At 36.3% G+C, this 25,929-nt stretch overlaps 1 protein-coding gene across 1 annotated transcript in view; it reads right to left on the bottom strand.

Annotated features, from left to right (window-relative positions):
- NPAT (nuclear protein, coactivator of histone transcription) overlaps positions 1-23,104 on the bottom strand; it is a gene marked incomplete at its 5' end in the record, with an annotated part of 40,648 nt that extends 17,544 nt beyond the window's left edge. The window contains 11 exon segments of the mRNA XM_014588792.1: positions 1,552-1,677; positions 2,341-2,437; positions 4,326-4,413; positions 5,218-5,309; positions 7,444-7,531; positions 8,528-8,609; positions 9,776-9,988; positions 12,876-12,916; positions 15,228-15,300; positions 17,417-17,477; positions 22,986-23,104. Coding sequence (XP_014444278.1) covers positions 1,552-1,677; positions 2,341-2,437; positions 4,326-4,413; positions 5,218-5,309; positions 7,444-7,531; positions 8,528-8,609; positions 9,776-9,988; positions 12,876-12,916; positions 15,228-15,300; positions 17,417-17,477; positions 22,986-23,104 — 1,080 coding nt within the window.
- Positions 23,105-25,929: the final 2,825 nt, after the last annotated feature.

The following is a 25,929-nucleotide window of genomic DNA, read 5'->3' on the forward strand; positions in this document are numbered from 1 at the left end:
TTATGACCTTTCTGACAACTCAATATTTTCTAAATAAAGTGGGAAGACTTTCTAAGAAAATAGGATTTCAAGTTTCATTCTGTATATGGTAGAACCTAAATGAAGTATGAACTACAAATAATATATAGTGAGAAAAACACACCCCACATTCAGCCTAAGAAATTGAAGACTGGGTTTGGGTGTCAGCAGAGGATTCCAAAGAGGAATATAGTTTGAGATGCCCCAAACTAGTTTTTGGAAGACAATATGTGAAAACTGGAAGTTAAAATTTTTTAGTGGCTGCAAAGAGGAATATAGTTTGAGATGCCCCAAACGAGTTTGTGGAATATGTGAAAACTGGAAGTTAAAATTTTTTAGTGGCTGGGAATTGCTGATAACATTTAACAACAGGAGAGCAGAAAATATTATTTTGGCATAGCTGTTATAAACTGAATGAATGGAGGCAGCACTGAAAAGGCATAAAGTTTAGCAAGAAGTGTGAGAAGCCAGGATAATGGTTAATGGCTATCTCCGAGGAACAGGGAACAAAGGGAATAGTGACTGAGTGGAGGTATCAAAAAGGGTCTTGTGACGCTGGCAATGCTTTGTGGGTTTTTAACATGGGAGATGGTTACATGGGTATTTGCCTGGATAGACTGACTGGGTCTAGTAATTAAATGAGTCCCACACTTTATTTTTTATTTTATTTTTTTACAGTTTACTCATTTCCTCTAAGAGCGAGAAAGTGAAAGAGAGAGCATCCCTAACAGGATCTTAACACTACACTTCACCCTCCGCCTTCAACCAGTCCCAGAGCAAAGGCTAGTGTGTCTGGCATAATCAGGGAGGTCTCTGTAGTTGAAACAAAAACCTTCTCATATGAAATTTTCTCATAATGTCACATTTTACTACTGCAACACCTGGACTAAAGCTGTATACATTTTTATTGTGTATTTCTTGTGTATGTTTGTTATATTTCACAGTAAGACTTAGTCTTTTTTAAAAAAGTTGGCAAATATTTAAAAAAATCAAAGATGAACTTATTCATGGCCTTTTTTCATTCGACAAATAGTTTTTATGGGTTAGTTATGTGTCATATTGGTACTCTATATGAGGCAGAACTATAAAGGAATAACTTCATAGAAAAGGTAGAAATATGATCTAAAACCTCATAATTCTTAATTTCAAGACTATTACTGTGGTACTAATTCTCCCAAATGATACAGATACTGAGAAATCAGTTAAACTCATCAAGCTGAATGACTGATAGAAAATATTAATTCTACAAAATAGGGATTAAAATTTCTGCTTTAACAAATGTATGTTACATGATACCAACTTTTTCTGAGTGTTACACACTATTAATACTAAATTGAGAAAGTCAATAATCTACTGTATTATAAAAAATTGAGTATTAAAAATTGACCTTTTAATTGAAGGAGAGAAAACTAGAAATACAAATATAAGCTATATAATAATTTGAACAATTTCCAAATTAAACATTTTTTTGCCTTTGAATTCTGAGACATACTAATATTTGGAATGATGATTTTAACAAAATGAAATTCTTACCAGATCCTGTTTCAAAAGACTCTTTAACTGCTAGATTAGTTTCAGCTGCTAAGACTATATTGGAATTAGCTTCCATATGCTGAGTAGAAACGCCTTGTGATATATTTTTATTATTCTTTGTTTTACCTGTTAAAAGTACAAAGAGAAATACTTACATAGCCAGAATAAAAACAAACAATTAGAATAGCATGACAGTAGTCAAGCGAATGTTAAACTTTGGTTTTAATTATCATTCCTGGATGGTAACATGCTACTTTATACATCATTTACAAGTACAAAGATTTTCCTACCAAACCAGGGGTTCTTAGACTTTTTAGTATACAGCAGAATGTCCTGGAAGGACCAAGAACTTGCATTTCTACTGAATTCTCAGATAGCAAATTACTGGTTCAGGGGACTATACTTTAAGAACTATTGCATTAGATCGTAAGATTGAAGTTGATACCAGCTTTTTGTATTCCTTTTGAATCATTCAATTATGTTTGGTATATCTGTATAGTAGTAGGCATAAACACATTCCCAGTCGACAGGAAAAAATGCCCTCAAAACAAAAACCAACCTGTTCTCCATTTTTATAGCTGAGGCAATTCATTACATAGAAACAAAACAAAATAACAACCTCCTACCCCCTTTCACATACCCACATAAATTTTGCTTTAAGAAAAACAGGATCCTTCGCAGATGTTGTATGAATGTTGCTTTATTCTGGTTATCAAAAACAAACAAACAAACAGACAAAAACCTGGAGAACTTTTATCTTCTAATTGCCTTAAAAGAAAGTCTATTTACCATAGTCGAAAAGATCAAAGAGTGCCTGAAATGCTGGGTCTGATTCTGTCTGTTCCAATATATCCTGTATAGCTTCTTCAGACATGTGGATTTCACTCTGCAAAAAAAAAAAAAAAAAAAAAGTGAGTTAAAAGCATAATCCTAATTTAGTAATATGGTTTAGTAGAAATAATTTGTAGTTTTAAACTTTTGGTACAGAATTATTCCACTTCGGAAAAATTTTCTTTTTTCAACATGTGGGTTTTCCCCTTCAAAAAAAAAAAAAAAAAAAAAGTGAGTTAAAAGCATAATCCTAATTTAGTAATATGGTTTAGTAGAAATAATTTGTAGTTTTAAACTTTTGGTACAGAATTATTCCACTTCGGAAAAATTTTCTTCTGCATATAACAATATGATCATCTAATACAACAAAACTTAAAAATAAGGTGAACGTTCCTTAACCGCACTTACTAGAATTAATCACTTTGGAAAACATATTCCTCAATATCTGTAAGCTCTGTGCCAAAAAGGGAGTAAGCTTGTCAACTCTAATGTAAGCTGAGAATAATTTTGCAAAGCCATCTGTGTTTTAAATTCCTTTCTTTTCAATGAGTCTCAGATTTCTTGCTTGGGGAGGTTGGCAACTGTGTTCCTGAGATGAGTATGAGGAAAAGGGAGAAGACACAAGAGTATAGCTACTTACTAAATTTTGCTCCTTATCAACCTATTTGGAGCCACATCTCATCTTCTGGAGATACTGGTGCTACTTCTGGAGGATTTTGAAATTTTTGCACTATAAACTTGCTTTGTTCCCCCAAGTTTTGTCTTGACTTAGAACCCTGAATCAACTAAGCCACGTACCATTTGCCCATTTCTCTGCCAAAAATTGTTTTCCTATTATATATCCCTTTTTTTTTTGTTCTTGTGAGTTTATGCTTTTTAAGAACTCCCTGGCGCCAGCAGGTGGCACAGTGGTTAAGGTGTTAGACTCCCACGTGTCTGAATGCTGTTTGAGTCTTGGACCTGGTATTTTACTTTCTCTATCTACTTGGTCTGTCTCTGGTGTGTGCAGCTGCCCTGTAGCAAATCATAAAATAATGATAAATAAAACTAAGTAAGTCTTAAAAAAAATTTTAAATACAGAATCTCATGTACTGTTTAAATAGAAAATTCAAAAATTCAATGGTTTTACCCAGAATTCATCAACTAAAAGAAAACCTGCTATATTGAATGCACATGGGCACACCAATAAAAATGTGATTACTGTCCAAGAATTGAATAGGATGCACGATAGTCATAATACTAGCTGCTCTTCAAAAAGGTTATTACACATGGACAAATCTTAAAAACATACTGTTAAATTTTGCCTTACCAACTCACTCTCTTGTGTATTCACCAACCACTGAATATCAAAAGTGACTACAGACTATCTTTCTCTCAGAAGTAAACTTCACACAATTACTCAGTTACTAACCTTTCTTTCATAAAGTGTCTTGTTTTATTCATAACTTAGACTCGCTATGTATCTTTAGCATTATTTCACTTTTCAAATTATTAAAGTTTGTAACAGTGTAAACAAAGATGATTTACATAAACATTGTACATTATTGCTTATTACATTCATATGCTCTTAATGAATCTTTAAGTATCAAATATTTAAAATCAACACTGATTATTGTACAGGTGTATAAGATTATTCTACTGGTATCTTATAAAGTAGGTTAGTTATTAGATAGGTTAGGAAGGTCTTAATAGTTTTATTGTTTACAGAATTCAATACAAACTATTATAAAAGTCACCATCCAAAATGTTTTCAGGAACAGATTACATATGAGTAATGAAGGAAAACTATAATCTTCAATTATCATTTTAAATAATTTTTTATATCTGCTCAGTTGGCTAGGATTACAAAATAAAACCAGACTAGCATTAGTTTCAACTATAAATGTAAGTCTCTCTATCTCTGTCTCTGTCTCTTCCCCCCTCACTCACACATGTACCCTTACCGGAAGTACCAGGAGCTCATCAATTGAAGTCTCTGGCTCAGTAGGGTTGTTTTCTGTTTGTTTAGGTACTTGAGTAATATTGTTATCACTATAATACAAAAAAAAGAAGGTCTTTAACATATATATGCAATTATGAGAAAACAAGCATCTTTTTTTTTTTTTTTTTGAGGTTTTTGTTGTAGGGCACATGCACTAGCGAGAAAGACAGAGACATGGGAACCAGCAGTTAGTGTAATGGCTGTCACTGGACTCCCACGTAGTCGACCGCGGTTCGCGTCCCAGACCCAGTGGCTTAAAACTCACGCCGGGCGCCTGTGCGTGCGTGCCCAAGATCCCAAGAGGAGAATGGAGGAGAAGCGATTGCGGCGTGGGCCAACCCCCCCTGGGGGGGGGGCTGTGAGGTTTCGCTTTCTGCCTCTCTGTCTGGCGAGCACACGCGCCCTATAGCGAAAATATCTCCGAAAAAAAAAAAAGAAAGAAACAGAAAGCAAGAAATCATTGCCCAGGGGGATGGCCACGCCGCAATCCCTTCTCCTCCATTCTCCTCTCAGGATTGTACACAAGCACACACACACACTCGGCTTGAGTTTAAGCCACCAGGTCCAGAACTCGAACCACGGTTGACTACATGGGAGTCCAGCGACATAGCCATTACAACAACTGCTGGTCCCAACAAGTAAGCATCTTAGAACATACACAGCTTGGGGACTAGCAGGTAGTATGTGGTTAAGGTGCTAGATACTCCAACATGGCCAACCACAGTGTGAGTCTTGGACCAGGTGGCTTGCTTTCTTGCGCTCTCTCTATATATATATCTCTGGTCAAATTAAAATAAATGAATGAATAAATAAAATTATATAAATAATTCTTAAAAAAAAAGAACATAGCTTACCTAGTCAAAAACTTATTAATATTTTCTGCTAGCTTTTCTTGAAGAGATTTGTTGCTTAGTATTTTTTCTCGTGCATTTTCAATAACCATTTGCTGGAAAAGAAAATCAGTATTAGCAAAGGGACAGGAAAGAGTATTATGTTTCATATTTTAAAAGAACCAATTAATGAAAGCAAGACAGCTTTAACAAACCTGGGTGAAAACCCAAATACTGTGGTAGCTCCCTCCATGAATATAGTACTTTAAATTTGCAAGTGTTTTTAGATCTTTTATTAGCTTTCTTCACTGCTTACAAAATATAGTTTTATACTCTTGATGAATTTATTATATAAGGTTTTTAAATAGTAGGTCCCCAGTAAAATGATATATTGCATGATCTAGCAGCAATGAAGTGTTTACAATTTCCTAAGCATACCACTATTTCTCATTTGATACTTGTCCATGTTATCAATTCTGAACAAACTTTTTCCTTCCCTTATACATCCATACACTTTATCCTAAGGCAACAATTCCACTGCAAACTCTTAACAGAATAAAAATACTGTATTATATACACACACACGTATGTACATGTATCAGTAATTTTATTTTTCACAAAAGATTACACACATGTGCACATGAGTGAGAAGAGACAGAAAGCACCCTTCACAGGGTCTGATCACACCACAGTTCTCTTCCTCTAGTCTTCCACCTTATTGGATCTTGGACATTTGCTTATAGGCTTACTGTGTTTCTGGCCTACTAGGCAGGGTTTTCAAAATATAATCACTATGTGGGATCCAATTTCTCTCAAGCAGAGCATATGGTTGTCCCAGAGTCAGCATGCATATTCAAATTTTATAAATTCAATACTTTAGTTCTATACCAATACCACTCCTAATATGTTAAGAAACTCAAACTTTGGGGCCAGCTAGTGGTGTGGTGATTACAATGCTAGACTCCTATGTGGTCAACCAGCGTACCAGTCCTAGACCTGGTAGTCTCAAATTCACTCTGGGCACATGTTGGTGTGTGCCCAAATTCTGAGAGGAGAATGGAGAAAAGATTGTGACATGGCCATCCCACCTGGGGAGTGATTTCTCGCTTTCTGTCTCTCTAGTGAGTACACACACCCTATACCAAAACTCTCTTGATTAAAAAAAGAAACACAGACTCAGCAATCAGTATTAAAAAATGCTGGGGCCAGCAGGTGGCATGCTGGTTGGGGATCGCTTGTTGATTCATGCACGTGTGCTCTCTCTGGTTCACATGTCCTATAGCAAATTAAAAAAATGACTACAACTTGGGGCCAGCAGGTAACAAAATAGTTATGTCATTGGACTCCTATATAGTTGACCACAGTTCAAGACCTAGCAGCTTGAAACTCATGCTTGGAATGTGTGGGTGTGTACCTAAGATCTGGAGAGGATAATGGAGAAGGGATTAAACATGGTTTTCCCCACTGGGGGGTGATTTCTCGCTTTCTATCTCTCTGTCTCCCTGGTGGGCGCATGAGCCCTCTAGCCAAAATCTCTCTTAAGAAAAAGAAGAAAAGAAACAAAAAAACTCACACCAGGTGTGTGTGCCCTAAATCCCAAGAGGAGAATGGAAGAGAAGGAACTGCAGCATGGTCATCCTCCTCAAGAGGGTGATTTCTTGCTTTCTATCTTGGTCTCTCTAGTGAGTACATGCGACCTATAGCAAAAATCTCTAAAAAAGTTTAATAAGTACAATTAAATAAAAAATAATTAAAAAAAGAAAAAATGCTACTACATGAGAGCAAATTAGAAACATAGGGAATATTTAAAATATATATATTTTTTAGAAATTATTTTTAATTTTATTCATTACTACTTGTTTAAGAAAATCTTATTTCTTTCTTTATTTAGTTTATTATTTTTTTTAAAAAATTTTATCAGAGAGAAGCTGAGACAAAGTGAGAAAGCAAGCCACCAAGTCCGGGACTTGAACCATGGTTGGTCATGTGCAAGTCTAGGGCTTCAACCACCATGCCACCTGCCAGCCCCCATCATTCTTACTTTTTTAATTTGAGCAGAGAGAGAGAAAAGGAACATGAGAAAGCAAGCCTCCAGGTCTGGGATTCAAACTGCGGTCAGCCACGTTAGAGTCCAGTGCCTTAACCACTATTTCACCTGCCTGCCCCTAACTACATATTTTAATGATAAATGAAATACAGTCTTTTTAAAGTCAGGAATATTCAAGGTGTAAAGTTTGGATGGTCACTTACTTTTTCCACTGCAAATGCATTTGGATCTTGGAAATTCCGTATCACTGAATGAGGTCCAGACAAAGTGATATTTTTTCTTTGAGATTCACTGAAACAAATTTTAAAAGCTTGTCTATTAACTACTATGTCTAATAGATTCAATGACAGCTGTATACAAACATAAATTTTAAAATCATCGCAGAACAGACATTTTTCTCTATTAGCAGTAAGAACAAAGGACAGTAGAGCATAAACAGCATAACTAGACTTGGATTCAGAAGAAATGAATCTGAGGTCTAGCTTTACCACTTACAAGCTATGTGGCCTGAAACGAAGTAAACTGTGACCCTTTCATCCACTTTATAATGAGATAAGATAAACTAACTGCATTTTTGGGTTTGTGAAAGAATGGAATGAAAAAAAGTATATGCGAAGACTTTAAAAAAAAAACCAAGGTCTTGTAAAAGTCAGATACTGTTATTGCTTTTTTTGAAATGTGGTTTTAAGTGAGAAAGCTTGCAATAAAAGAGGCTGAAGTCAGTCCAGAATGAGAGACAACCAACAGAATAAACTCAAATAAAAATACCCATGGCTTAGCAGAAGAGAAGCAAGAAAAAAAAATTCTTAAGTATTATCTTTTTTCTGAAATATCTTTCAAACAAAGACATACGGGCTAAGCAGGACTGAAAGAAATTTTCTTGAAGATTGTACCAAAAAAGATTGTACCAACTGATTTATAACTGTAAATGTGTTTGTAGATCAAAAAACATACTGGTATTATTTATATTCATTTAAAAAACAAATTCAAAAATACATTTCAAAAAATCTGATATAACATCAATTGTAATATATACAATTATTTTATATACCACTATAGAAAAAAAACACATTTCAAATGAAATACCTATGGTATTGCTTGAAGGATGCAACCCAATTATAGGGAGGTTGGAATACTGGAAAAGATAATAAATTTTGGAATGGATATAACAGTAGATAGCTTCCAAGAACTTAATCAAGTCTTAACTACTATTTACAAAGCAAGTATTGTAGTGTAAAAAAAATTTTTTTAACTACTGACAACTTGTCCCTTTAAAAAAGCATTTACCTTTTTCGTCTACCAGGAGACATTAAACTGGCATGAGATTTCCTTTCCTGAGGACCAGGAATGATATTTAAAGCCTCTCCAGCTGTATTTCAAGAAAACAAAACAGTAAGCCAAAAAAACGGAGTAATTTTCTAACCTTGTAATGGGATAAGCATTCGCTAATTACTATTTTATATTAAATTATTTTAACATAGTTACTGAGTGCCTACTATGTGTAAGGCATTGCGGAAAATATTAATAAAATGTAGTCCGTATGCCTTAGGGTTTACAATGAAATACAAAGCACAATACGGTTTCAACAAAAAATAACATGGCAGAACGAAAAACTATGAACAGTGCTCTGGGTATAGAAAAGAACTTGGAGAAAAGATGGAAATGAGGAAGATCTTAGTAAACAAGGAAAAATTTTAGGTGCACAAAAGAGTACTAACAATGGACTGAGAGAGATAACCTCTCAATTTTAACCCCAATTCTTTTATTAACTAGTTTTTTTGTCACTTACTATGCTGCGTTTTTAATAGTTTAAAGTATAGGGGTCAGTAAGTGACATGGTCGTTGAGGACACTAGACACCCACATGGCTGACCACGGTTCGAGTTCCAGACCTGGTGGCTTGCTTTCTCACTTTCTCTCTCTCTCTGTCTCTGACTGTGTCAAATTAAAATAAATAATAAATAAAATTTTAAAAAATTTCTTAAAAAAATATAAAGTATACAACAATCAGCAGGTACCATAAGATCTATAAAGTATATCGCTAGCTCTAAGATTCAGCCAGGAACATGTTGGATTTCCAAACTAAAAAGGTGGTGGTAAACTGGAAAAGACATTCCTTATTCTAGGAAGGACAGACTTGAATCAACAAAGGTAAGGAGGGGCTGAAATATAATGTAAATTCCATTTAATATTTCTCTATCACAATCCCCAAACCTGAGAAATTCAAGGTTGGACTTCAATTACAAGTAGAAAACTGGGAAGAATCCTAGATTAAGAAGACTCACAGGTTATATATGCTTATTTTATGGAAAATCTATTTAAATTCTATTCAACTACTAGCTTCTCTCATTCCTTTCTTGCTGTAATTTTATACTACAAGCATGAAAACATTAATACATCATTTTATTATCTGGGTCATCAAAAAACTCATGTCACATTTTTGCATAGAAAAACAGAAAAACACATCATGACATTCCCAAGGACCCAGTATAACTTGATTAACAACAAAATTGAAGAAAACAAAGTTTAAACTTACTGGTTACAGTATCTTGTGACTGTGAATGATTGACCACTACAAAATTTGACCTCATAGGAGTTGTAATTTGGCCAGTTGGTCGAATAACTTGTGAAGCTGTCAAAGGAGAAGTGGTAAGATAAGGTAAAGTCAACAATTCTGAAGTAACGGGAGCTGTTTGAGATGTAAGCCTTCTCTGTCGTTTGATTTCTGCAATTCCATTTCTTGTTCGGGCTGAAAAACAAACAAATTTTAACAATTAATTCAGAGCTAGTTTGGGAATTTAAAAACTCAATATATGACCTAATCTATTGATATATATGATACTAGATTGAGCTACATTTAAAAACGGCCCTTTAAAATATTATGTAATGACTTCATAAGAAACAAAATAAACTGCAAATTCAAATTTTATTAATCCAATAAATCATTTATTCTTTTTTTTGTAGAGGTTTTTTGCTTTAAGGCGCATGTGCTCACTGAAAAGAGAGGGACAGAGACAGTGAGAAGCAAAGTGAAAAATCACACCCCAGGGGGGATGGCCACACCACAATCCCTTCTTTATTCTCCTACTGGGATCTTGGGCACACACAGACACGTGCTGGTGTGAGCTTCATGTCACCAAGTCTAGGACTGGTACCAAGGTCGATCATGTGAGAGTACTATTACATAACTGCTATGCCACCTGCTGGCCCCATAAATCATTTCTATATCATAACACTCCCTTATAAATGAAGAAACTTAAACTTAGCAATTACAATTAAAAGATGTTACTACATGTAATCCAATGTGAAACATAGAGAACATTTAAAATAGGTGTTTTGGGGACCAGCAGGTGCCATGGTGGTTAAGGCACTGAACTCTCCCACAGCCAACTGCACGGTTGCATCCCAGACCAAGGGACTTGCAGACCACATTGGATGCCTGTGCATGTGTGCTCAAAATTCTGAAAGGAGAATGGAGGAAGAGGGACTGTGGTATGCCCACTGGAGGGGGGGGGGGTGATTTCTCACTTTTTTCTCTCTCTCTCTCCAGTGAGTACATGTGCCTCATGGCAAAAACCTTTTTATTAAAGTATTTTAATAATAAGTGAAAATATTTCCTAATAACCACATTTAGAAAAGCAGTAAACAAAATATATAACTAGTACATAAGTACTGTTAATCAAAATGTTAACCAGTTTGAATTAAAGTAATTTTTTAATACATAATTTTTAAAAAAGAATTACTTAATTTTATATCTTATTTCCATTATTTAAAAAATTTAACCAGAGAGAGACAGAAAAGAAGGAAAGTGAGAAAGCAAGCCACCAGGTCTGGAACTTGAACCATGGTTGCTCATGTGGGAGTCCAGCTCCTTAACTAACATGCTGCCTGCTGGCACCAGACTTGAAGTAATTTTGAATATTGTTTAAAGGTGAACACCAACCTCTTTGATTGGCAGCAAATCCTGGGGAACTTTGCATGCTCCTAACAAATAAAACAAAGTCGTTATTCATTAAAAAGTTCTTCTTGCAGAAATATATTGACTTAATTACAGTCATACTTAAAATTGTGAGTTAAAAGATCTCTCAGACAAAAAAGACAAAACTATTTTCTGAGTAATTCTCATTTGCTTTTGGAGAAAAATAGTACTGTGTAAACAAATTCAACCAAACATAAAACTTAATTTTAATAATAAAGTTTCTATCTAACACAATATCCAGTATAGTGCCTTAATATTGACTTGATTTTAGAAATTCTATATATTTAAGTGAGCGATATACAAAATATAACATTTTCTATTACTTTTCATAACTATTGATATCTTCCCATTGAGAAATTCTTATTTCATAAGATTTCATATATACTTAAGCATCCCGAAGTCAATGTAATACAACATCTTGTTGTTATCTAATTTACAACAAAATCATTTCATCCAACCTCTAAATAAAGAACATACAGGAAAATTCATAGTAAAAAGCTCATACATTTACGATGCATTGTAGTCATCTCACCTATCTGTATATTTGGTAAACAGGTACATTGGGCCTAATCTTAGGGAATGTGTGAAGTCTCCACTAATGAGAGCTACAAAACTAAATTGTATAAAGCACTTTATTTTTTGAGAGATTTTTGTTCTAGGGCATGTGCACGAACCAGAGCGCCAGACAGCCGGAAAGTGAGAAATCAGCCCCCAGGAGGATGGCCACGCCACAATCCCTTCTCCATTCTCCTCCAGGGATCTTGGTATGCACAGACATGCACCTGGCCTGAGTTTTAAGCTGCCGGGTCTGGGACTCCAATCGTGGTCGACTACATGCGAGTCCAGGAATATAGTGAGTATGCCATCTGCTGGTTCCAGCATAAAGTACTTTTAATAACACACTAAACAACCTTAGCTTCTTGGCTAAAAATCATTTCTATGGACTATCTTGTCATTATTTCAATAAATAGGGGCTGACAGCTGACATAGTGGTTACAGTGCTGGACTCCCACACGGCTGACCGTGGTTTGAGTCTCAAACTTATGAGGCTAAGAAATCATGCTGGGCACATGTGTGTGTACACCCAAAAAACCCTGGGAGGAAAATGAAGGAGAAAGGATTGTCGTGTGGCCCTCACCCCCTTGGAGGTGATTTCTCATTTTTCCTTTGTTTCTCTCTCTTTCTTCAGTAAGCACATGTACCCTATTGCAAAAACCTTACTTTTTTTTTTTTCAGTAATTCATATAGTATTTATAATGTAATTCCCTGAATTGTAAAAATATTTGAAAATTACTTATGGGGCAGATAAGACAAGAGTTAGGAAAGAAAAATATATATAAAAACTACAAAATAAGATGTAGTCCAGAGTTAGGTAGAAAACATTTGGAACTGTTTAAACAGATATGAATGGTGGTTAGGTTGGGTATTGGCTTGTAGTTATAGGAGAAAGGTTAAGAGATCATGGTTTTCATAATAGATTCTTCAGGCAAATAAAAGACATTATAAAACTGATGTCAGTAGGGCTGGCATCCTTTGAAGGATGATGAAATTGGCATTCCAAGGCTGTGAACTTCATAGAAAGTAACTACTAGCAATATGAAAATGCTGGCACCAGACTTGAAGTAATTTTGAATATTGTTTAAAGGTGAACACCAACCTCTTTGATTGGCAGCAAATCCTGGGGAACTTTGCATGCTCCTAACAAATAAAACAAAGTCGTTATTCATTAAAAAGTTCTTCTTGCAGAAATATATTGACTTAATTACAGTCATACTTAAAATTGTGAGTTAAAAGATCTCTCAGACAAAAAAGACAAAACTATTTTCTGAGTAATTCTCATTTGCTTTTGGAGAAAAATAGTACTGTGTAAACAAATTCAACCAAACATAAAACTTAATTTTAATAATAAAGTTTCTATCTAACACAATATCCAGTATAGTGCCTTAATATTGACTTGATTTTAGAAATTCTATATATTTAAGTGAGCGATATACAAAATATAACATTTTCTATTACTTTTCATAACTATTGATATCTTCCCATTGAGAAATTCTTATTTCATAAGATTTCATATATACTTAAGCATCCCGAAGTCAATGTAATACAACATCTTGTTGTTATCTAATTTACAACAAAATCATTTCATCCAACCTCTAAATAAAGAACATACAGGAAAATTCATAGTAAAAAGCTCATACATTTACGATGCATTGTAGTCATCTCACCTATCTGTATATTTGGTAAACAGGTACATTGGGCCTAATCTTAGGGAATGTGTGAAGTCTCCACTAATGAGAGCTACAAAACTAAATTGTATAAAGCACTTTATTTTTTGAGAGATTTTTGTTCTAGGGCATGTGCACGAACCAGAGCGCCAGACAGCCGGAAAGTGAGAAATCAGCCCCCAGGAGGATGGCCACGCCACAATCCCTTCTCCATTCTCCTCCAGGGATCTTGGTATGCACAGACATGCACCTGGCCTGAGTTTTAAGCTGCCGGGTCTGGGACTCCAATCGTGGTCGACTACATGCGAGTCCAGGAATATAGTGAGTATGCCATCTGCTGGTTCCAGCATAAAGTACTTTTAATAACACACTAAACAACCTTAGCTTCTTGGCTAAAAATCATTTCTATGGACTATCTTGTCATTATTTCAATAAATAGGGGCTGACAGCTGACATAGTGGTTACAGTGCTGGACTCCCACACGGCTGACCGTGGTTTGAGTCTCAAACTTATGAGGCTAAGAAATCATGCTGGGCACATGTGTGTGTACACCCAAAAAACCCTGGGAGGAAAATGAAGGAGAAAGGATTGTCGTGTGGCCCTCACCCCCTTGGAGGTGATTTCTCATTTTTCCTTTGTTTCTCTCTCTTTCTTCAGTAAGCACATGTACCCTATTGCAAAAACCTTACTTTTTTTTTTTTTCAGTAATTCATATAGTATTTATAATGTAATTCCCTGAATTGTAAAAATATTTGAAAATTACTTATGGGGCAGATAAGACAAGAGTTAGGAAAGAAAAATATATATAAAAACTACAAAATAAGATGTAGTCCAGAGTTAGGTAGAAAACATTTGGAACTGTTTAAACAGAGGAAGAAAAGGAAGTTCTTTGCTGTGGTTAGGTTGGGTATTGGCTTGTAGTTATAGGAGAAAGGTTAAGAGATCATGGTTTTCATAATAGATTCTTCAGGCAAATAAAAGACATTATAAAACTGATGTCAGTAGGGCTGGCATCCTTTGAAGGATGATGAAATTGGCATTCCAAGGCTGTGAACTTCATAGAAAGTAACTACTAGCAATATGAAAAAATTCTAAAAGATTTTACAACATTATTCTTTAAGCTGTTCTTCCTTTTTTTTTTAATTGATTTTTTAATTTGCTATAGGACATGTACACTGGAGAGAAAGAGAGAAAGATAGCCCTCCCCAAATACAAGGGGAAATGGTCACACCACAATTCCTCCTCCGTTCTCCTCTTGGTATTTTGGGCACAAACACATGTGCTCAGTGTGATTTTCAAGCCACCAGGTCCAGATTCAAACTGTGTGTTGGCCATCTGGTATCCACTTGCCTTAACCACTATGTTGGCCCCAAGTTTGTTTTTTGTTTTTTCCTTTTTTTTTTTATAAGGGAAGAAAAAAAATAAATAGGGCACTGATTAACAGATCAATTCTCTAAATATGCAATGAAAAAGCAGTTAACTAAGGGAATTCACACTAGACTAAAACTAACAGACTAATATTCTACTCCAAGATCAAACTACAAGTTGTTATGGACTGTCATTTAACCTTTACCTATGTCAATTTTTTCAATTGTAAACATTTAATTTAAAGTACGTAATTTATTTCGAACTATTCCATCAAAGACAAAGACATATCAATACCTTCTGGAGTAATTTCAAAATTAGATGTATGGTATGGAAGTATACTGCACAAGTTTTCAGAAGATTTAAACCGAAAACATGTTTGCATTTCAAAATCATGTACATTCTGGTAAGTTTATTACCTGATCTGAGAGAGTGTATGGTCTAACTTCTTCCACAGAGACGACATTATTGCTGGCACATCATTTGATGTTTCTAAATCATAAGAAGAGAAAGTTCTTAACACTAAGAAAAACTCACCATTCAATTTGAACAATAACATAAAAAACTCACAGGGAAAAATCTCTCAGTTGCTGACATTGTGCTGTGAGCTGAGAAATAAGCCTATTTATTTAGCAAAATGGCCTGAAAAGCTGTAATTAGCTTTTTTTCCCAAAAGCCACTAGCTATCAGATACAATATGAGTAGATATGGATATGAGTAAAGTAACGATCTGGGAAAAAAAACTGAAGCTTTTTTTTTTTTTTAAAGGCTCTTATCTTCTCTATTTAAAAAAGACAAACTACTCCTTGATCTTCCATCTACCTGATATGTGACATTTGAAAGTGAATTATAGTAACTTGCTTTATAACAAATAATTGTTATAAATTACAGAAACTTCTTCAGTTTGGAAATTCAATTCTCAGTTTCCTCTTATTTAAAAACAGGCCTAGAGGCCAGCAGTTAGTGTAATGGCTATGTAGCTGGACTCCCAAGTAGTCAACTGCAGTTTGAGTCCCGGACCTGGTGGCTTAAACTCATGCCGGGTGCATGTGCCCAAGATCCCAAGAGGAGAATGGAGGAGAAGCGATTGTGGTGTGGCCATCCCCCCTGGGGGTGACTTCTCACTTTCTATCTCTGTCTCTGTCTTTCTGGCGAGTGCACGCACCCTATAGCAAAAACCTCTCCAAAAAAAAAAAAAAGTAAAATTAAATAAAATAAGCCTAACAATCAATTACTTTCACTTGATTACTTTAAAAAGTAAATAAGATAAAAACATATAAAAACATTTAGCACAAAGACTACATACAGTTAGTATTCAATAAATGTTAAGATTGTTTTTCTTTGGTTATTTTATGCTAATTCTTTAATGCTAATTATCTTGTTACTATTGTAAGCTATCAATGTATTACAGAATAAGATAAAGAATCAGAACTTTTCCCTAAAAATCATTAATTTAGTCAAGTATTATTTTATGTTCTGGTAACTATAAGCAACTATGACTGGTTCCTATGTCTAAACTTAGATAACGTACAAGTTAAAATTAAATGTTGGTTTGTTACAAAACCTGCAGCAACACATGTACATCAATGTAAATAACCGAAAATTAAGAGTTTTCATTATTTATTTACTTTTTTGCTATAGGGTGTGTGCACTTGCCAGAAAGACAGAGAAATACAAAGTGAGAAATCACTCCAAGGATAGCCAGGTCACAATCCCTTCTCCTTCATTCTCCTCTCAGGATGTTAGGCATGCACAAACAGGGTCAATGTGAGGTTTAAGCCACTGGGTCCATGATTTGAACCATAGTCAGCTATGTGGAAGTACAGTGATGTAACCATTATGCTATCTGATGGACCCAAGAATTTTGTTTTACCTCTTTTTAAAAGATAATCTTCTGACTATAATTACATAGTTTTTACAACTTATATTATCATTCAATATAAAGACAAATGATTTAGATATTTCCCAGTAAAATCAGAGAACTTTTCTCAAGGCTTTTATGAGACATCAATATCCTTTAAAAATATTTCTAATTAAAACAAGTAAGTAAATACTGGATAAAACAAACAGAAAAGAAATTCCCAAATTCTTTTTTTTTTTTTTAAAGAGTGTATGCACTTGTAGGAGAGACAGAAGAGACTTCCCGGGGAGATGGCCACGCCCTGATCGCTTCTCCTCCATTCTCTTCTCGGGATCTTTTTTTTTTTTTTTTTTTTTAAAGGTTTTTGCTATAAGGCGCGTGCACTCGCCAGACAGATGGAGAGAGACACAGAGACAGAAAGCGAGAAATCGCCCCCCCAGGGGGGATGGTCACGCCGCAATCCCTTCTCCATTCTTCTCTCGGGATCTTGGGCACGCACGCACACGCGCCCAACGTGAGTTTTAAGCCACTGGGTCCGGGACGCGAACTGCGGTCGACTACGTGAGAGTCCAGCGACATAGCCATTACGCTAACTGCTGGTTCCCTCAGGATCTTTGGCATGTACATGCATGTGCCCGGTGTGTTTTAAGCCGCTAGATCTGGGACTTGAACCAGGGTTGACTATGTGGGGGTCCAGCAATGTAACTATTATACCATCTGTTGGTCCTGAAACCCCCAAATTCTTACCTTTTGCTTTCATAGCTACATATTCGTTCAAAATTGTTGTCAAGTTTTTTCCAAATAAGGACTGAAAAAAAAAAAGAAAGAAAGAAAACATTACTAAAATCATATACTACCACCAGTAATTTCCTAATAAAAAACATTCAACCATTCAGAAGATAATAACAGATCTGGACTGCAGAGTAGCTGATGTGTAGAAGGTTAAAAAAAAGTTATTAAAAATGAAAATAGTCACTCTAGTTAGGGGTTACATCAACTTTCTAAGCGTAAAGAACCTTCCCTGTTTGAATAGGAGACATTCTGATTACACGTTTCTTCAGTTACGATAGTGGCTAGAAATGAAGTTTTAGGATCCTAAACTAGTGGATTTACAAATAGTAAGGATCCAGTCCTAACCTGCCCCGGCTACCCTAAAAGCCATGTGAACTCATCCAAGAATAAATTTTATAAAATATTGAGCTTGTAAGAAATATTCTTCCCAGGGTGGGCAGGTAGCATGGTGGTTGGGGCACTGAACTCCCACATGGCCAATGGTAGTTCAGGTCCAAGCACTGGCAGCTTGCTTTTTCACTTTCTCACTTTCTTGTTTCCTCTCTCTCTCATGAGCACACATGCACTATAGAAAAGAAATAATAATAAAATTGAATATTTAATAGTAATTTTAAAAGAAATATACTTCCCAAAGATATTAGTTTATAAGCGAAATACTGTCAAAAAAGAAAGTGAGCAGCCAGTAGATGGTGTGATGGTTAAGGGGTTAGACTCCTACATGGCCAACTGTGGTTTGAATCCTGGACCTGGTGACTGAAAAATCACACTGGACATATTTGCATGAGTGCCCAAAATCCCAAGAGGAGAACAGAGAAGGAATTGTGGCATGGCCACTCCCCTCGGCAGGTAGTGATTTCTCACTTTCTCTCTCCAGCTTTCTCTGATGAGTACATATGCCCTGCTGCAAAAAAACCTTTAATTAAAAAAAAAAAGTGATAATTTCCTTTAAGTTTATATTTATATAAATATTACTGACATAAGTATTCTTAGCATCAAATAAAATTTATAAATGTCTGATAGTCTTGAGGTCATGTTGTCAGTATGATTCTGGAAATTACTTTGAAATGAAAATAATGAATTATCTTTGTCAACTACATCGAGAGTTTTAACCATAATTAGTCTACGGATTGTCATCTACAATTATTGCTTGTTTTGACCCGTCACTAAAACATTTACAATCAGCTATAGTCCAAGACTGCTCAGCATAAAAAAAAAAAAAAAAAACCTCTTTAATGAATATGTTCACATATAGGCTAAATTGAGATTAATGTTCAGATAAATATAATGTTTTTATACTTTTTATACTTTTTTTATACTTTCAGTTAAAACATTTCTGGTTCTTAAATGTTTTGCTTTCCAAATTTAAGAAAACTTACTATCTTAAGTAATTTATTGTTGTTAAAGTATTTTTGTTAAAGTATATTTTTGCAGACAAGGAACAGAAAAAATTATTTTTCTTATTTGATCCCTCCAAATTTTCAAAGCAGTATCTATGAGTATTCTTAGTTTATAACAAGATAGCTGTTTCTTTCCATTCAATAAAAATCTGTTCCCTTATGACAGGGATTAAAAACACTGGTAATATAGGGACCCGCAGTTAGCGTAATGGCAATGTTGCTGAACTCCCATGTAGCTGACTGCAGATCGAGTTCCAGACCTGGTGGCTTAAACTCACGCCGGGTACATGTGTGTGTGCCCAAGATCCTGAGAGGAGAAAGAAGGAGAAGGGTAATATTGCAGCGCGGCCATCTCCCCTGGGGGGTGATTTCTCGCTTTCTATCTCTCTTTCTGGCGTGCGCACGCGCCATATAACAAAAACCTCTTCAAAGGGGGAAAAAAACTGGTAATATCAGGACTAGCAGTTAGCGTAATGGCTATGTCGCTGGACTCTCATGTAGTCGACTGCGGTTCGAGTCCTGGACCCAGTGGCTTAAACTCATACCGGGCGCGTCTGCGTGCGTGCCCAAGATCCCGAGAGGAGAAGGGATTGTGGTGTGGCCATCCCCCCTGCCATCTCCCCTGGGGGGTGATTTCTCGCTTTCTGTCTCTCTGTCTCTCTCCGTCTGTCTGGCGAGTGCACGCGCCCTATAGCAAAAAAACCTCTAAAAAAAAAAAAACCCCAAAAAAACAAAAAACAAAAAAAAAACAAAAACTGGTAATATTATCAAGGCTTTAACCAAAAGACCATATTTAAAAATTGTATATAAAGTGAGTGATTTCAAGGGTTCCTACTCTTACAATAAGTAAATAAGAGCTGTTACTTCCCTATAGGCCCAATATCTTAAATACTAGATACTGCAGACAAAGTTAAATGTCTACCTTGGGTTAATTTCCTAATGTCAAAGGTTCTTCTTCAGATCTAGCTGGAGGTTATGCTTATAAAAAAATTCTAAGACAAATTTTAAAAAGCCTATAGGCCAACTAATATTCTTGCTATGTTTTATACAATTAATTTGACAATATTTAAGACTAAAAAGTTATTCTTCAAAGAAACTGTTAAGATTATCACTGGTAAAAGAGGAACTAAGAAAAATCAAGTTTTAAAACAAAAACTGTAATACAACCATTCTTAAAATTCTAATTCTACTCAATATTTTTTTTCTTGGGAGAGATTTTTGTGGTAAGATGCATGCACTACCCAGAAACACAGAGACAGAGAGACAGAAAGCAAGAAATCACTCCCTAGGGAGATGGCCATATCACAATCCTTTCTCCTCCATTCTCCTCTCCGGATTTTGGGCATGCACTCAAACACGCCTGGTGTGAGTTTGAAGCCAATGGGTCCAGGACTTGAACCATGGTCAACTATGTGGAAGTACAGCAATGTAATCATTACACTACCTGCTGGACCCTTCTATTCACTGTTTTTAAGTTTAGTATCAGGATAAATTTCAAGGTACAAATCTCATGCCTGATACATAGGCCACACACAAAAAAATTACCAAGATACTCAATGCCATAACCATAGACATTCAAACTTCTAGATAGGGACAAAAAATGACAAAATATGCGTGAACTATTTCTTTCCCAAGATACCAAACTAGGTTTGTGTAAGTCATGCTGTAAAACTATTCACACCTTTACACAAAATTTAGGAAACACGTAGTCTTTAGGTCCCTGTCAAACTTTAAGGATTATTGTTTGGTTTAACTAGAAACTGTTTTCCATTTTACTTGTATCTATCCTCTATCTTGCTTTGTCTTTTTCTTAAAAACAATGGACAAACTATCTAAAATTATAGCCAAGAGGAAATTTAACTGACTGCTGGTTTTGCCACATTCTTCAAACAACACATGAACACTGCATACCTCTACAGTCTCTACTCAAAGGTCAAAGGGTTACAAAATGTAAGACAGAAAAAATCTCCTTCTGATTTTAGTTGGCTGCCTTCAGGCCTAAGCTCTATTTCATTCAGAACTACAAATTGTCGTTGTAATCTTTGTAGTTAATTTACCTACTCAAAAAACGTTAAAACTAATTATGCTTTGTATCTCAGATTGGTTCAGGACTATATCAATCCAGGTTATATCAGATCACAACTCAAAATACCACAGTTCCCTGGTAAACCTAGCTTAGGTTCAATGCAGTTCTTTATGCTGCCTTTCCAATTTGGCCCTAGCCTTTACACATGATGCTGCCTATTTCCTCCCACCAAAGGATGTGACATTCTGGAGATAACACTCTCAGCTACATGGGACCACTATAAGAATACGCCCTTGGGGCTGGCAGGTGGTGTGGTGGTTAAGAAGCTAGACTCTCATATGGCTGACCACCCTTCAAGTCCTGGACCTGGCAACTTTCTCTTTCTCGTCAACTTAAAAATAAAAATAATAAAATTAAATAATCTTAAAAAAAGAATACTTCTTCAACAATTTAATGATGGTCACCAATGTGTTATCATTGAAAGATCTTAATCAAAAGGGGGAAATGAGAATGGAGATAATAGTAAGGCTTTTCAAACTGATTTAAGTTTTGAGAGGTGTACGGACTTGGAATGTTAGCTATGGTTTATTATGATCGTATTGCTTCTAGGGAGTTTAGAAGACAATCTCATAGACTAGCTGGAGATTCTTGGCCTGTAAAATAACTTACATATTCTGGACCATAGTATGAAAGACTGTAGTTACAGAAACCTAATCGAACTTGTGCTAAAATTTTTTTTCAGCTTTGCTATTGGATATGTAAACATATTGCAGAGAAAGCAAGTGAGAAATCACCCCCAGCTGGGATGATCATGCACACTCTCTCCCTGTCCATTCTTATCTCAGGATTTTGAGCATGCCTGCATATACACCCAATGTATTTTTCAAATTAGTAGGTCCAGAACTTGAACCACACAGTCAGTCATATAGGATCCAGCCACCTTAACCACTGCCACCACCTGGCTTGCTCTGCACTAAAAAATGTTAATCAATGTACGTCCTTGAGAAAAGGATAAAAGGCTATCTGAAAATTAGAAGGTCTGGCTAAAATTGGCCTAGGAGCGATAAAGATATGAAGTCACTATTACACCCATGAAACACCTGTCCGAAGTAACTGATCAACATTTCTTTCTTTCCTTTTTAAAAAAATTTAGAGGACACCAATGTTGGCCAGAGAGAGAGAAAGCACCTACAATAGGATGTGGCCATGCTGTAATCTCTTTCTCTCCATTCCTCTTTCCTGTCAAGATTCTGGACAAGCACACATACATGCTCAGTGGTTTTTCAAGTGCTGAAACCAGGATACGAACTATGGTCAGTTGTGTAGAGTTTGGCTCCATTAACCACTGCAATAAGTGGCCAGCCTATCCTTAAGTGGAATTTACCAACTAGCTGGCATTAAAGTACCCTAATTTATCACAGACTTTATACTGTTCACTGTAACCCCACCTCCTCCTGCCTGAAGCTATGTTACTAAGTGAAAAATATATGAACCATTAAAAAAAAGAATCACAGACTTGTGCTATTCTTGTAAACCAATGTTGGGAATTCTTAAAGGTGAATAAAGTTTTGTAACTCTCTTTCGTTGCCCATTACAGTCCTCTGAAGTCTTTGTTCCTGGAGGCTCACTGTCATGCTTCAGCTTAAATAAACTTTTTGCTTCTCTGACAAGTTTGGGTCAGATTTATCTCAGATTAAGTATCCATTATATACCAAATGATGCTGAGGGGATGTAGGGATATGTACAGAAGATGTAACAAGATACCAAAACATGGTTTATGCTTGTCTGAAGTAAGCAGTCAGATAGAGGCCAGGGAGTTTAAAAAAAAAAAAAGAATACACTCAGAAACAAGAAGTGAAACTAATCAGAAATGAAAGCATCATTTTGAAACTGATTCTCAGAGGCCAAATTGTAACCCACTTATTATCTTTCATATAAACATGTAAAAAGAACCGATGTCTTTCTATAGACCTATCAGTCATACATGAACATAAACCATGAAATTTCCGCCAGTTTCAATTTTGCTTATAAGCTATACTTTATGACTGTTATAGTTTCTTAAGTTGTCAATGATGAAATATTTAAGGAACAAATAACTCACCAGTAAACAAGCTGGGATAAAACCTTCATCTGTACAGTGTTCTGCATATTCTTTTAGATTTGAACTTTCCAAAATAAAAGTCTGGCAAGTCGAAATAAGGTTTTCTTGTTGTAAGTAACCTAAATAAAAAATAAAAGTTTAGGTGCTTCAAGTAAACTCTGTAAACTTTTGGTAAATTTGCTACTGAAAATGTCAGAGCAAGGACAACGGTCACATGACATGTACTGGTATTCTGCAGACTTGCCCAAAACACCGGGTTGTGCTGCAATCAAAGTATAATCCATGTAATAGCTAGCCCCTCACAGGAAACAAAATGAGCTAAACTAGTAAAAGTAAGGTATTTGACAAAGTGCAGTATTTCACAATAATGTTTATAGGAAAACCAATAAAGAAGTGATAAATAAAAATGTTCCTCTACTCCGTATCTCCAAATTGACCAGGTCAGTAGATGTCATAATTCACTAACCAGACTATATAAAAACCACATTCTCACAATGTTGTTTATTTATATACCTCATTTATTTACCTAATGATTTATAGAGGAAAACAAAAACAAAACATAGAAGACCTACTGTGCATGAAAGGTTAAAATGAAACTCCTTTGTTTTTTTTTATTTATGCCATTCAGGAATGAAAGCAATTATCAGTTTTATCAAGAAACTTAACAAGTTGGGAACCAGCATTTAGCGTAATGGCTATGTCGCTGGACTCCCATGTAATCGACTGCAGTTCACATCCCGGACCCGGTGGCTTAAAATTCACGCTGGGCGCGTGTGCGTGCGTGCCCAAGATCCCAAGAGGAGAATGGAGAAGGGATTGCGGCGTGACCATCCCCCCTGGGGGTTGATTTCTCGCTTTCTGTCTCTATGTCTCTGTCTGTCTGGCGAGCGCACGCGCCCTATAGCGAAAACCTCTCCAAAAAAAAAAAAAAAGAAACTTAACAAGTGAAGGCTAAGACAAAGTTTCAACTGCTTGTTGAGTATTAAAATATGTCCCAATGCAGAGATACTCTCCTCTCCCCATCCCCCCAGCAAACACTGCAATACTGACTTGTTTCTGGCATTTCATGAAATAAAATATAAGCTCTTCAAAAAACAGATTTAATAGGGTTAGATCTGTAAATTTACTTAATAGTAACAGCTAAAACAACAACAAACATGTAAAAAGTAGGAACATCTTGGGACCAGCAGATAATGTAATGGCTATGTTGCTAGATTCTCATGTAGTCGATCGCGGTTCGAGTCCTGGACCCGGTGGCTTAAACTCACGCTGGGCGTTGTGTGCATGCATGCCCAAGATCCCAAGAGGAGAATGGAGGAGAAGGGATTGCCGGGATTGCGTTGTGGCCATCCCCCTGGGGGGGTGATTTCTCGCTTTCTGTCTCTGTCTTTCTGGAGAGTGTACATGCCCTATAGCAAAAAGCTCTCCAAAAAATGTAGAAACATGATTACAGAAGTCCTAGCCCACCAGCAGTGGTGCAGGCGGTAAGGGTACTGGTGCGCAATACTAGAGACACATGGGAAGGCCTGGATTTGGTTCTGGAGTAAACATGGACATGCTGTATGTACCTGTGATCTTGATTGTCTAGAAGGTGGTGAAGGCAATGGAAATTGTGGCAAGGCAAGACCATTGCTGGCGGTGGGGAGTAGTTCTTGTTTGTCTGTCTCTCTTAAAAAGTAAATCTCAAAAAAAAATTTTTAAGTCAAATTTTTCACTGAAAAATCTTGTAAGATATGCAGAGAAACAAGAAAGTATGGCTCATATTCAGACAAGAGAAAAAGCAATCAATAAAATAGTCCTCAAGAAAGCCCAGAAACTCAACTTAAGATTTTAAATGAGTTACTTAAGGTTTTTTTTTTTTTTTTAGAGGAGAGAGTTTTGCAATAGGGCATATGTGCTTAACAGAGAAAGACAGAGAGTCAGAAAGTGAGAAATCAGCCCTCTACAGGGCCATGCTACAATCCCTTCTCCTCCATTCTCCACTTTGGATTTTGGGGACACACGTATGTGTACACACACACACACACGTGCCCAGCATGAGTTTTAAGTTGCCAGGTCAGGGATTCGAACCATGGTCAACTATGTGGGAGTCCAACGGTCCGTATTTATGAATAATTTTTTTGAGAGGTTTTTTTACTATAGGGCGCGTGCGCTCGCCAGACAGACAGTGAGAGACAGAGAGACAGAAAGCGAGAAATCACCCCCCAGAGGGGATGGCCACGCTGCAATCTCTTCTCCTCCATTCTCCTCTTGGGATCTTGGGCACGCACGCACATGTGCGTGTGTTTTAAGCCACCGGGTCCGGGACGCGAACCGCGGTCGACTACATGGGAGTCCAGTGACATAGCCATTACGCTAACTGCTGGTTCCCTTTATGAATAATTTTTAAAACTAAATGAAATCATGCCTTGAAAATAATGAGAACAGCTTACCAAATATAAAATAGTAATAAACAGACACTAAAGAACACCAAATGAACTTCTATGAGTGAAAAGTATTAATAACTGAAATTAAATATTTACCAGAGAGGGGTCAACAACAGATTTTAGGAGGCAGAACAACAAATAAGCAAATTCAAACATGTCAATTATAATTAACCAGTCTGAGGAACAGAAACAAAAGAATTACAAAAAGTGAACAGGATCTCAGAAACATATGGACCATCATCAAGTATACTAATATAAGCACAAAGAGAATCCAAAAAATCAAGCGATGGGGACCAGCAGTTAGCGTAATGGCTATGTCGCTGGACTCCCACGTAGTCAACTGTGGTTCGCGTCCTGGACCTGGTGGCTTAAAACTCACGCCAGGCGCATGTGCATGCGTGCCCAAGATCCCGAGAGGAGAAAGGAGAAGGGACTGCAGCGTGGCCAACCCCCCTGGGGGGTGATTTCTTGCTTTCTGTCTCTCTGTCTGTCTCTGTCTGGCAAGTGCACAAGCCCTA

The sequence above is a fragment of the Tupaia chinensis genome, unplaced genomic scaffold (genome assembly GCF_000334495.1).
Source record: "Tupaia chinensis unplaced genomic scaffold, TupChi_1.0 Scaffold000311_2, whole genome shotgun sequence".
In the NCBI taxonomy this organism is placed as follows: Eukaryota; Metazoa; Chordata; class Mammalia; order Scandentia; family Tupaiidae; genus Tupaia; species Tupaia belangeri.